We start from the raw sequence: 14,001 nt of genomic DNA, 5'->3' as shown, positions 1-14,001 counted from the left end.
ATGAATGTACAGGTAAATAACAGTAAGAGTGACTACTACTAGACACTACACTAGGATGAAGGTACAGGTAAATAACAGTAAGAGTGACTACTACTAGACACTACACTAGGATGAATGTACAGGTAAATAACAGTAAGAGTGACTACTACTAGACACTACACTAGGATGAATGTACAGGTAAATAACAGTAAGAGTGACTACTACTAGACTAGACACTACACTAGGATGAAGGTACAGGTAAATAACAGTAAGAGTGACTACTACTAGACACTACACTAGGATGAATGTACAGGTAAATAACAGTAAGAGTGACTACTACTAGACACTACACTAGGATGAAGGTACAGGTAAATAACAGTAAGAGTGACTACTACTAGACACTACACTAGGATGAATGTACAGGTAAATAACAGTAAGAGTGACTACTACTAGACACTACACTAGGATGAAGGTACAGGTAAATAACAGTAAGAGTGACTACTACTAGACTAGACACTACACTAGGATGAATGTACAGGTAAATAACAGTAAGAGTGACTACTACTAGACTAGACACTACACTAGGATGAAGGTACAGGTAAATAACAGTAAGAGTGACTACTACTAGACTAGACACTACACTAGGATGAAGGTACAGGTAAATAACAGTAAGAGTGACTACTACTAGACTAGACACTACACTAGGATGAAGGTACAGGTAAATAACAGTAAGAGTGACTACTACTAGACTAGACACTACACTAGGATGAAGGTACAGGTAAATAACAGTAAGAGTGACTACTACTAGACTAGACACTACACTAGGATGAAGGTACAGGTAAATAACAGTAAGAGTGACTACTACTAGACTAGACACTACACTAGGATGAATGTACAGGTAAATAACAGTAAGAGTGACTACTACTAGACACTACACTAGGATGAAGGTACAGGTAAATAACAGTAAGAGTGACTACTACTAGACACTACACTAGGATGAATGTACAGGTAAATAACAGTAAGAGTGACTACTAGACTAGACACTACACTAGGATGAATGTACAGGTAAATAACAGTAAGAGTGACTACTACTAGACACTACACTAGGATGAATGTACAGGTAAATAACAGTAAGAGTGACTACTACTAGACACTACACTAGGATGAAGGTACAGGTAAATAACAGTAAGAGTGACTACTACTAGACACTACACTAGGATGAATGTACAGGTAAATAACAGTAAGAGTGACTACTACTAGACACTACACTAGGATGAATGTACAGGTAAATAACAGTAAGAGTGACTACTAAACTAGACACTACACTAGGATGAAGGTACAGGTAAATAACAGTAAGAGTGACTACTACTAGACACTAGACACTACACTAGGATGAAGGTACAGGTAAATAACAGTAAGAGTGACTACTACTAGACACTACACTAGGATGAAGGTACAGGTAAATAACAGTAAGAGTGACTACTAGACTAGACACTACACTAGGATGAAGGTACAGGTAAAGTGTGTAGGTAAAGAGTGACTACTACTACTAGACACTACACTAGGATGAAGGTACAGGTAAATAACATGGATAAAATGGCGTCTTGCTCACCTTGGACTTCCAGTTTGTGAAGGACCTCCCCTCAGCACACTGGTCCAAAGCATGAAGGAGTCTTGGGTCTGCTTTGCGACAGTTCTCTGCTTCCTTCTCGTTACCAATTTTTCGTAAGTACTCCACTCTCCTGAAAAACAACAGTGTACCTTTAAATGCATTCAACTGGGTCAGTGTCAAACAGCGATCACATTTCCACTGGGATAAATCGTCGTTAGAATTGAGCATTGCAACCCATTCGACAATGTCATGCTTTGTCCTCATTGCTCTGGGACCAAACCAACATTTATGAACTTCAATGGTTAAAACCTGAACCCATTAAAAAAGGTAAATGTCCACTGGAAAAAGTAAATCTTAACTAATCTTAACTAACCTTCTGATTGACAAGTGTTAGCACTGCTCCTCACCTCTCTTCTGCCCAGAAGTATGGGTGGGCCAGTGTGTCCTCCACTGTAGGTCTCTTCTCTGGCTCTTCATTGATCATCCACTCAATGAGGTCCCTGGTCACCTCATCATCAACATGTTCCAGTGTGTACTTCCCTTGAAAAATGTTCATTTCACAGTGGATGCCTTTGCCAAATGGATGATGTCCACCAGAGATGATGTAATACATTAACATCCCAGCCACCTGAAAAGTATATAATAATAATTTATAATGTATTACATTTCTATAGCGCTTTTGATAACAATCTCAAAGCACTTCAATAGCAAAAAACAAACAACCAATACATCATCATGAGTAGCCTAGCTATAGTTAGCTAGGTCAACCAATACATTATCATGAGTAGCCTAGCTATAGTTAGCTAGGTCAACCAATACATCATGAGTAGCCTAGCTATAGTTAGCTAGATCAACCAATACATCATGAGTAGCCTAGCTAGAGTTAGCTAGGTCAACCAATAGAGGCCGAGTCTTTGAGGACATGCATCCTCCAAAGATAGAGAGGGACAGTTCATGGCTTGATCAGAAGGTGGTGGTCAGGGAGATGGTTGAGGAAGTGTCTGGTGACGATCTTGTAGAGGGCTACTCTGGGAACCAGCAGGTGTCATGTCCCCACTGGACTTCTCCTCCTTCACAATATAGTATAGTATACATTCTAACCAAGTATGCTGACTTATTTAAAATTGAAAACTAACCTGAATATCGGTGCTCCTCTTATATCCGATCCCACTGTCTTCATCTAAAGTTTCTTTGGCCTTCCAACATTTTGTTCCTGCACTGATTGTGTGTAGAGTTGTTTGTTCCATGTTCAATTGTCGACTTATACCGAAATCGGCTAATCTCGCTCTGCCTGTAACATCTGAAGAGAAGATCATATAAAATGTATCATTGAAACATAGGTTAATAAACAACACATCAAATTAATATTTCTTTAGCCCAGATTTCTGTTGACTCACTACATGGTCTGGTCTTACCTATTAAAACATTCTGTGGTTTGATATCCCGGTGCAGAATTTTTGTGTTTAGACTATGGAGAACGCTTAGACTGCAGAGCACCTCGTGCACTATTTTCTTCAGGACAGGGGTTTTGTCCTCTGGTAGGTGGTCTTTGATGTATTCATCAAGGGTGTATTCACAGAGCTGAAGAACAAGGTAACCAAAGTGCTCGTCCTCTGCAAAGTCCACATATCTCACAATGCAGGGACTATCCAGCTGAGGTAGTCGTAAAAAACCCTCTTCTCTCTTCAGATCTTGATAGTTTGACTTGAGCATTCTCTTCACGGCTACCTCAGTACCATCATCCTTCAAGCCCAGAAAGACTTCAGTTCCATCACTTCCTTTGGCTATTTGGAAATCTGGATGGACCACAAGATTGAGATTTCCCAATCTGTAAATCTTGCCTGCATCTATGTTGCTGAGTACCTTCAACTGAGGCCTCCACCGCTCACTAACTTTGTGCCATTTCCGGGGTTTCAATTCATCGGTGGTGAAGGGAAATGGTTTAACACTGGAATTTTCACCATGTACACCGGATTCTTCAACTGGAATTGATGAAGTATCAAGATCTGGCTTCTCAGTCATGTCAGGTGTACTTTTCTCTACCGACAACTCTTCCTGAATTGTTTTCTTCTTCTTCTTCTTTTTCTTCTTCTTTTTTGATAGATTCATTCCCTGCAATTGTTCAGTTGCATCTGTTGGTGGGACTGGACTTTGTAGGGACATATCTAATTTCCTCAGCTTTTCTTTCAGGTCTTCATCCATCTGCATTTCGGCAGTAACAAGTATTTTCTCCGGCACAGAGGTTATCCCTTGTGATGTGATAATCGCAGGTACACAATCGAAGGTGTACAGATCTGCAAGCAGACCAAAAGTTAAAACACCTAAGTTTGAGGTCTGAGGATTGGAGATATATGCTTGATCAGTGAATGAGATGATCCTCTTGCATAACTCCTCAACAAAAGGGAGGGTCCAGCCATGTTTGTGATTTGGAGTTTTCTGAGTAATCACATACAGTAGTCTGACAACTGAAATGTTGTGATTTAGTCCTTGAGGGGTAATTTTGGATTCAAGTAGGAGATATTTCAGAAGAGTGGGTATTACTAACAGTGACAGTCTAAGAGATATTTCTTTCATAATGTTAAAAACAGCTGTCAAGCAATTCACTACCATATCTTGTAAATGTTTGGGAATTTTAGGCAAACGATTGGTCGCCTCTTCAAGGTAGAGATCAATTTTCTGAGATTCTCTCAGCCACTTTATGGATGCTTGAAGATACTGATCCGCATTTGTTCCAATGGCGTTAAAGGACATGTCATATAGTGTAAGATGATTCACAGGGTTCACCACCAGCATGTGTTTGCCATATTCATTGAAAACATCCTCCACTGATTTGAGTCCTATTGCACAAGAAAAATCATAAAAAATCTTCAATTTGACAAAATTCTCACTCTCTAAAGAGAATTTCTGAATCATGCTTGCTATCTTTTGGTCAGTAGCGGGATATGCTTTGAGATTTCTTTCAGCAAATGCTCCAGACATCATCAACTCTTTCACAATGTCTTCTCTGTCATTGTTTGCCGCCAGTTGAAGTGGAGTATAGATCTGGATTGGTGTCCCTTCTGGATCTGCTTTTGCTGCGATTAATCTACTCACTACACTGACAGGAGCTTTTGACATTGCGGCATAATGCAAAGGAGCCCAACCATTTGCTGATTGCATGTTGGGGTTAGCACCTTCTTCCAGAAGAAATGTACAAATATTGTCATTTGTAAATGCAACAGCAGCGATTAAAGGGGTAACATCATCATTCCACTCAGCACAAGGGTACAGTCTATTCAAGTCCTTGCCGCCTCTGATAAATTTCTTTAGTTTCTCCAACTTTCTGTCAATAATGCATTTTATAATTGGATCCGTTTTCCTTGGAACCACAGGCCCCGTTGGTAATTGTAATTGGAACTGGATTTGACCTGGGACGATATTCATTCTTCAAACATCTGCTTCTACAGGTACAGTAGATCTGTGGGATGACATCTCTATTATTACCTATGTTAAAAGGTTAAGTCAGGTACAGTCATATAAGCCTTGCTTAACCCTATTCTTGTTCATAACAATTGCAAAGACATTGGCAACGTTGTATTGTAGTCAACTTTGTTCTGAAGTTATCGGCGGCCATAGAGACAGATAAACATCTTGATTCTATGTTTAGTGGAGAACTTCTGCTTATAAAGTGATGCCGAAGGGCAAAAAAGCATCTAACGACCCAGGTAGCTGTTCTACTAATGGTCTGAGAAAGTCGGTAAATAAGTGTTGGGAAACAGGTCTGAGATTTTACGATGTGACTACAAAGGTTCTAGCGATGAACTTAGCAAGATGCTTTTGGGAAACCAGGCCCTGGACAATAAATGAACACAATTTCAAGCGCAAATTACATTTTCGAAAGACACCTTTTGCATGTGGAAATGTTATATAATTTTGTATAATCACCTTCAGGGTGAATAAACCATTGAAATTAAAAAAATATATATATGTTTTAAGTGAGAAGTAGGCATTGGTCGAAACAGAAAATAAATTCACATGAGCATCACAATGCCTACTTCACCCATGCTCGGCCAAGGTTTTCCAGCACACTGCTTTGACCTACTACAGTAGAAATGTTGGTCAATTGTACTTCAAACAATGTGTATGCAGGTTGCTTAGGATTCAAATCTTCTCAAACAGCCTAATTCATACTCTTCAGAGGAATATTGGATTTTACCGTGTCCTGCTATTAAAATAATGTACAGTGCATTCGGAAAGTGTTCAGATCCCTTGACTTTTTACACATTTTATTACGTTACAGCCTTATTCTAAAATGGATTAAATCGTTTTCCCCCTATCAATCTACACACAATAACCCATAATGACAAAGTAAAAACAGTTTAGACATTTTTGCAAATTTGTAAAAAAAAAAAAAAAACTTTAATATCACATTTACATAGGTATTCAGACCCTTTACTCAGTCCTTTGTCGAAGCACCTTTGGCAGCGATTACAGCCTTGCGTCTTCTTGGGTATGATGCTACAAGTTTGGCACACTTGTATTTGGGGAGTTTCTTCTCTTCTCTGCAGATCCTCTCAAGCTCTGTCAGGTTGGATGGGGAGCGTTGAGGCTTAACTATTTTCAGGTCTCTCCAGAGATGTTCGATCGGGTTCTAGTCCGGGCTCTGGCTGGGCCACTCAAGGACATTCAGAGACTTGTCCCAAAGTCACTCCTGTGTGGTCTTAGCTGTGTGCTTAGGGTCGTTGTCTTGTTGGAAGGTGAACCTTTGCCCCAGTCTGAGGTCCTGAGCGCTCTGGAACAGGTTTTCATCAAGGATCTCTCTGTACTTTGCTCCGTTTATCTGTCCCTCAATCCTGACTAGTCTCCCAGTCCCTGCCGCTGAAAAACATTCCCACAGCATGATGCTGCCACCACAATGCTTCACCGGATAGATGGTGCCAGGTTTCCTCCAGATGTGATGCTTGGCATTCAGGCCAAAGAGTTCAATCTTGGTTTCATCAGACCAGAGAATCTTGTTTCTCTTGGTCTGGGAGTCCTTTAGGTGCCTTTTGGCAAACTCCAAGCAGGCTGTCATTTGCCTTTTACTGAGGAGTGGCTTCCGTCTGGCCACTCTACCATAAAGACCTGATTGGTGGAGTGCTGCAGAGATGGTTGTCCTTCTGGAAGGTTCTCCCATCTCTACAGAGGAACTCTGGAGCTCTGTCAGAGTGACCATCGGGTTCTTGGTCACCTTCCTGACCAAGGTCCTTCTCCCCCGATTGCTCAGTTAGGCTGAGCGTTCAGCTCGAGGAAGAGTCTTGGTGATTCCAAACTGCTTCCATTTAAGAATGATGAAGGCCACTGTATTCTTGGGGACGTTCAATGCTGCAGACATTTTTTAGTACCTTTCCCCAGATCTGTGCCTCGACAGAATCCTGTCTCAGAGCTCTACGGAACATTTCTTTGACCTAATGACTTGGTTTTTGCTCTGACATGCACTGTCAACTGTGGGAACTTATATAGACAGGTGTGTGCCTTTCCAAATCATGTCCAATCAATTGAATTTACCTCAGGTAAAACATGTCAAACATGTAAAGTGTGGTGTACCGCAGGGCAGCTCTCTAGGCCCTCGACTCTTTTCTATTTTTACCAATGACCTGCCACTGGAATTAAACAAAGCACATGTGCCCGTATATGCTGAGGATTCAACCATATATGCATCAGCAACTACAGCTAATGAAGTCACTGAAACCCTTAACAACGAGTTGCAGTCTGTTTTGGAATGGGTAGCCAGTAATAAACTGGTCCTGAACATCTCTAAAACTAAGAGCATTGTATTAGACTTCAGCTGAATCTGGTAATGAATGGTGTGGCTATTGAACAAGTTGAGGAGACTAAATTACTTGGTGTTACCTTAGATTGTAAACTGTCATGGTCAAAACATATAGATTCAATGGTTGCAAAGATGGGGAGAGGTCTAGCCGTAATAAAGAGATGCTCTGCTTTTTTGACGCCACACTCCAAAAAGAAGGTTCTGCAGACTCTAGTTTTGTCTAATCTTGATTATTGTCCAGTCATGTGGTCCAGTGATGCAAGGAAAGACCTAGTTAAGCTGCAGCTGGCCCAGAACAGAGCGGCACGTTTTGCTCTTAATTGTAATCAGAGGGCTGATATCAATACTATGCATGCCAGTCTCTCTTGGCTAAGAGTTGAGGAGAGACTGACTGCATCACTTCTTTTTATAAGAAACATTAATGTGTTGAAAATCCCAAATTGTTTGCATAGTCAACTTACACACAGCTCTGACACACACACCTATCCCACCAGACATGCCACCAGGGGTATTTTCATAGTCCCCAAATCCAGAACAATTTCAAGAAAATGTACAGTATTATATAGAGCCCTTATTGCATGGAACTACCTTCCATCTCAGATTGCTCAAATAAACAGCAAACCTGGTTTAAAAAACAGATAAAGCAACACCTCGCGGCACAACGCCTCTCCCCTATTTGACCTAGATAGTTTGTGTGTATGCATTGATATGTAGGCTACATGTGCCTTTTTAAAAATGTATGTAGTTCTGTCCTTGAGCTGTTCTTGTCTAATGATGTTCTGTATTATGTCATTCTGTATTATGTTTCATTTTTGTGTGGATCCCAGGGAGAGTAGCTGCTTCCTTTGCAACAGCTAATGGGGATCCGAATAAAATACCAAACACCAAAATCAAGTTGTAGAAACATAACAAGGATGATCAATGGAAACAGGATGCAGCTGAGCTCAGTTTTGAGTCTCATGGCAAAGGATCTGAATACTTATTTAAATAAGGTTTTCCTTTTTTTGTTGTAATTGTGCCCAAAAAAATTAACCCTGTTTTCGCTTTGTCATTGTGGGATTTTGTGTGTAGATTGATGAGGGTAAAAAATAATTTCATACATTTTAAAATAAGGCTCAGTCTGTATCTTAACAAAATGTGGAAAAAGTCATCACCTGCTCTTTCCATGACAGAGTGACCAGGTGAATCCAGGTAAAAGCTTAATGACTATAACGAAATCGTCTAATCTTGCTCTTTTGAGAGTGTAATCGAACCCACAAATGCTGATGCTCCAGATACTCAACTAGTCTAAAGAATGCCAGTTATATTGCTTCTTTAATCAGAACAACAGTTTTCAGCTGTGCTAACATAATTGCAAAAGGGTTTTCTAATGATCAATTAGCCTTTTAAAATTATAAACTTGGATTAGCTAACACAACGTGCCATTGGAACACAGGAGTGATGGTTGCTAATGGGCCTCTATATGCCTGTGTAGATTTTCCATAAAAAATCTGCCCTTTCCAGCTACTATAGTCATTTACAACATTAACAATGTCTACACTGTATTTCTGTATATAACATCAATTCGATATTATTTTAATGGACAAACAAAATGGCTTTTCTTTAAAAAACAAGGACATTTCTAAGTGACCCCAAACGTTTGAACGTTAGTGTATCTATAATTATATAATTATAACTAATATGGCAGTGGGAAACATTTTATTGAATTGCTTACTTAATGTATTGTTGATCAGGTGTGAAGTAGCAACAAGAATGGAAATCAATTATGTCTGGAAAGAAATAAGCAGAAATTTAAATAAATGCATATTTTGTTGTTGTAAGATTAACATAGCTATGTAATGTGTGTTAGAACTACTTTAAAAGCACCACCTTCCAATGTCTACGTGGTGTGGTTTGGCACTCCTTGTCAGTGCTGCTGAAGCAGGCCACTCCTTATGACCTTCTGTTACGTGTTACGTTTTTCTTGTTCCCCATTTTCCCCTGTTAGTGTGTTTGTGTCTTGGGCATTACAGGTGTACCGAGTTGCGCTAACGATGGTGGGCGTGGCTGTAGCTGATTACAGAGAGGATATCTGTTTGCCGTGTGAGAAGAGAGAGAGGGGACACTTGTTTTGTTTGATGATTTGTTTGAATTTATCTTTGTTTGTGTTTCAGCCTGTTCTCTTGAGGTACTCCACCCTACCTAGGTCCTGGAGAAGGGAAAAGGTAGATCTGCCCATGGGTGTACATTCCCACGTAGATAACCCATTGTTTTATACACTAGGTTAGCCGGGCGGGTGTCACCCTTGTATTTTCTTGGAACCAGGTTGGACAGTGGGTTTGGGTTTAGAGTGTGCTAGGAAGGATTAGGTGTGTAGAAGAGGGACCTTTTGTTTATTTTCATTACTTGGACCCCGATCCCAAACATTCCCTTCTCTTACCTTCCCTTGTTGTGGTCAGGGGCGGAAATCCCGGGGGGGGGAAGGGGGGACACGACCCCCCCATCCTGGGAAAAATATGATTTGTCCCCCCCAATATATCACTGAAACATAACTATGTAATTTAAATGATATTAATAATACGCACTGAAAGCAATTGTGCTGATTTATAGACACTTAATAGCGCGTTTTTAAGTTTCAAAAGATTGCAACCCCCCCACCCTTTGCCTCACAATGGTTTGATCCACTGCCAGTTCCTTAGCTTGCTGAAAGGCACTCAATGAACGTAACTGACGTGAGGTTAATCCAGTCAATCGCGCACACACACTAGCTGAATATGCAGAGCTAGCGCGCAAATATTAACTATTAAGCTAGCTAGTACCTATTCCATTTATGTGGCGTCGTCAAAGATGGAATCAGCATGCAGATGATGTAAGTTAGTGCTTCAAAGTCCCTGTGATAAGGTTAGCGATAAACTGAAATCCAAACTGAACAGAACTACACTCTTCTACCATTGTCTTAAATATATTTAATGGTCTCGTTGCAAAAGCTAAATTGTCGCAAGTGAACTTTTATTAATTTATTTTATTTCACCTTTATTTAACCCGGGTAGCAAAGATTATAGCAAACACCACTGAAACTGAATTGGTGCTCGCTAGCTTTGCAAATTCAGCTATTGTTGGAAGCCAGCCAATATGAAACAAACTATTAAAATTACAAAAGGTTGCAGCATATGTTGTGTAAATGGTGAACTCATACAGCTGTCAACTCTTGTCATTTTAATCCGTTTCACATTTGCTAGCTACCTTTTAGATCGAAGCCCAAATAGAATGATTGAAGATGATAGAAGCCTATCTCCTACTGTAAATAACCTACACACTGTGTGTGTAGCCAGCCAGCCAGCCAGGTAGAAAAATGGCAGAAAAATAAAAGACGGACATCAGAGTATTTTTCAATACACCAAAACGCATAGTAAGAACCCTAGTAGCCTAATATCTCAAAGACTAGTTGATAAAATGTTCATAAGAAAGAAATGAAATTCTAATGGAAATGTTTCACAATGATGTCATTAGGCAGAGCAGGCAACAGATGGCACACAGACAGCAGAGTTGGGGACAGATATGCAGGGACAGACTGGCAGAGACAGGGAGTCTCAGGTAAGTTTGTTGAGTCTTTGTTTGGCAACATTATGAAAGGTTCTCCATTTTTTTTACTTGTAAAATAGGAACATAATTGGAAAATGCCATGGATACCCCCACTCTCAACTTAAACTGGTGACTGAACTAAGATTTGTTAAAGGCAATGGTATTGCTGTTGTGTAGTTTTGGGTACCGGTAGTTAGGAGTACGGCAAACACCTTATTTCTTTTGTTCCTCAATATACATTTACCATATTACAATGTAGGCTATGTGTTACAGCACTACTTTTGGTGTCCCCCTCAGGAATTGCTCTTGAGAAAATGTAATGTAATTGTCCCCTCCAAAGTTGATATCAGATTTTCGCCAATGGTTGTGGTTGTTAGTTTTTGTTTTCTTACTGATTCTTTATGGGTGTTTTATATTGTTTATTTAATTACTTTACTAAACCTCCCCTGAGGGCTAAAATTGAGTTCTGGTTGTGGTCTGATTTATTTGTCACTCATTACACCCCACATTTCTTCCCCTTTCATCTGTTTTACCTGGTGTGTTTAGGCCCAGGCATTTACGTCTCCTCCTCAGACGAGCTACACCCGAGGGGAGAACGTAATACCTTCGCTCCTCTATAAAAAACAAATACCAGGGCTACTTTAAAGATAATAACATAAAAACACATTACATGCAGCTAAATGTGGGTACATTTACACTGAAAAACATTTAGGCCTACATCTGCTATAACAAAATAAATTGTGGACATCAGTATAAGTCATTTGAAATTATTGATCAATTTAGCCAATAAAAATATTCAGTAGGTGAAATTATGAAACCCTGCCCTTAAATAAATGTAAGACATGTTAGGGTTGAACTGGCTATTTGTTTGCATAACTTATATAATATACTGGGGAAGCTATGCTACAATATTAAGTATATGAACTGCGGGTAAATCAACTGTTGAAGACAAGAAGAACTACAACCGGCAACAGGAAGTGCGTCACGACGCTGGGATCAGCCTACACGCTGACGACAGGAGGAGCAAGTTTAAACCACGCTCCTCCTCCCTCTGACAGGCCAGCATTGAGCGGGAACTATCTCTGTTAGAGTATAAAAGAGAGAACAATAGGATGTGTCGTTCTCTTCTCTGTTTGCCCTGCGAGGTATAACATTTACATTTAAGTCATTTAGCAGACGCTCTTATCCAGAGCGACTTACAAATTGTATAACAGCGAGACCTTATATACGAACCACACATATACCACACACGTGTTTGCATTAATTAAAGTGTGAGATTTGGCCCTTCATAATGGGGTGCTAAGCTTTAAGCTATACTTTTAAGCTGTTAAGTATAATGAAACTTTGTAGCGCAATATTAAAACAAAGAACTGGTATAATGCAAAGATGTGTGTGTGTAGGGAAGTAGGGTGCAGACAGGCGTGATCGAAACTGTGTTAAATGCAACAGCTTAAAGGGTTGTGAAAGGACAATGGAAAAACACTGAGAAAGAACATAACAGGAAACTTCAGTGCACAACAACGAGGGCGCAAACCCGAGACCCAGCTTCTGCAAAGATGACCACGGAACCACAGCGCTAAGGGGCTGGACTAGCTTAAGCGCCAACACCAGCGATGGGCCAGTAAATTTAAACCACGCTGAGCCTCTACTCTAACAGGCCTGTTCAGAAACAGGAACTATCTCTGTTAGAGTATAAAGCAAGGGGATTTTGGGGTGTTGGGGCTTCTCTGTTTCATCCTGCGTGATGTTACAGTGAACCCGTATATACGGAATTTGCCATTTATTAACTGCTGAATAAATATTGACATTAATATAAAATATAATTGACTCTTTGTTCCTATATCAGATTCGAACACATGCAGCCTTAACAAAAGTACAGCTAAATCAGAAGTTACTATGTGCTGACTATTTTGTTCTGATACCAGAAACGAACTGTCGCAACATTAACAGACACTTTTCTACATAATATCAGCAGAGGCATTTGACATATAGCAACATATTATACGCAATATCCTAAAAGTATAATAGATGTCCTCTATGTTGCAATATCATTTGGTTACGATGAAAGCATCACTTTCCATCATTTATGGAAGTTACGCTCTCTATATTACGACTTTGATCAGCATAGTTTACAATCCAATAAAGTGATAGATGACAGGATAATCTAACAAGACAGGGAAAATGATATCCTATTAAGCATTAGCAAATGTAAATGATAGTTAAATGTTACTTCCATTTGGTCATTGTGATAAGACCAACCAAACCTGCTAGTTAGGTGACTGTATTTCAGGAATTGAAACTCTGATGTCTAACGGAAACTTTGATAGTCGAAGATGTGAAAAGTATGATCTTATGTTAGCGTTAGAAATGTAAACGATAAGGTTACTTACATTTTGTCATCGTGATATCGGCACCAACTTGCTTGAGGAAGTGTCCACAGACTATAGAAAAACTCAACCACACCTCTTCATCATTTGACTGTGTTTCAGGAAATGAAACTGAAACGGATGGCCTACCCTGCCTGGTTCCTTCTTTATCACAAATCTTTCACCTACTATGTTTTGAGATTTCACTAAATACACTTGATCAGTTCTGTAAATATGTATCTCCTAATATGAAAAGTGTGTGTCCACATTTTTAAAATTTTTCAGAAACGTTGTGTTCTATGCTAGGAATAAAGTCTATTTGCACTTGTCATTAAAAAAAAAACACTTTGGCCCCAGTAAAATGTACAGATGTAGCAAAATAGTTAGGTAGTCATCGAGAAGCTTCACCTTGAACAATACTCTATAGAGGTAAACATGTGTAACTGTAGTTATTATTAGAAACGATCAACCTCTCTCACTTACCCACATGTGTGTTAGAACTACTTTAAAAGCACTACCTTCCAATGTCTACGTGGTGTGGTTTGGCACTCCTTGTCAGTGCTGCTGAAGCAGGCTACTATATATATATATATATATAGCCATTAGAATATACAGCAGTAGGAAGGGGAGTATATAGCCATTAGAATATACAGCAGTAGGGAGGGAGTTTATAGCCATTATAATATACAGCA

The 14,001-nt window shown here is 39.7% G+C and overlaps 1 protein-coding gene across 4 annotated transcripts in view; it reads right to left on the bottom strand.

Moving 5' to 3' along the window:
* LOC106562560 (sensor for unfolded proteins in the ER ire1) overlaps positions 1-13,622 on the bottom strand; it is a 29,432-nt gene extending 15,810 nt beyond the window's left edge. The window contains exons 1-6 of one of the 4 annotated variants that reach the window (XM_045708158.1): positions 13,334-13,352; positions 9,097-9,151; positions 3,007-5,048; positions 2,728-2,891; positions 1,999-2,219; positions 1,592-1,721 (exon numbers count right to left, since the gene is read on the bottom strand). In XM_045708158.1, coding sequence (XP_045564114.1) covers positions 1,592-1,721; positions 1,999-2,219; positions 2,728-2,891; positions 3,007-5,014 — 2,523 coding nt within the window. In that variant the 5' untranslated portion in view covers positions 5,015-5,048; positions 9,097-9,151; positions 13,334-13,352. Of the gene's footprint in view, positions 1-1,591; positions 1,722-1,964; positions 2,220-2,727; positions 2,892-3,006; positions 5,049-9,096; positions 9,152-13,333 lie in introns of all 4 variants that reach the window. The other 3 variants (XR_006762162.1, XM_045708157.1, XM_045708159.1) reach the window with 3 other exon arrangements.
* Positions 13,623-14,001: the final 379 nt, after the last annotated feature.

This window comes from Salmo salar, chromosome ssa26 (assembly GCF_905237065.1).
Source record: "Salmo salar chromosome ssa26, Ssal_v3.1, whole genome shotgun sequence".
Lineage (NCBI taxonomy): Eukaryota > Metazoa > Chordata > Actinopteri > Salmoniformes > Salmonidae > Salmo > Salmo salar.
The sequence above is the reverse complement of the archived record's forward strand: the minus strand, read 5'-3'. Positions and strand labels throughout refer to the sequence as shown.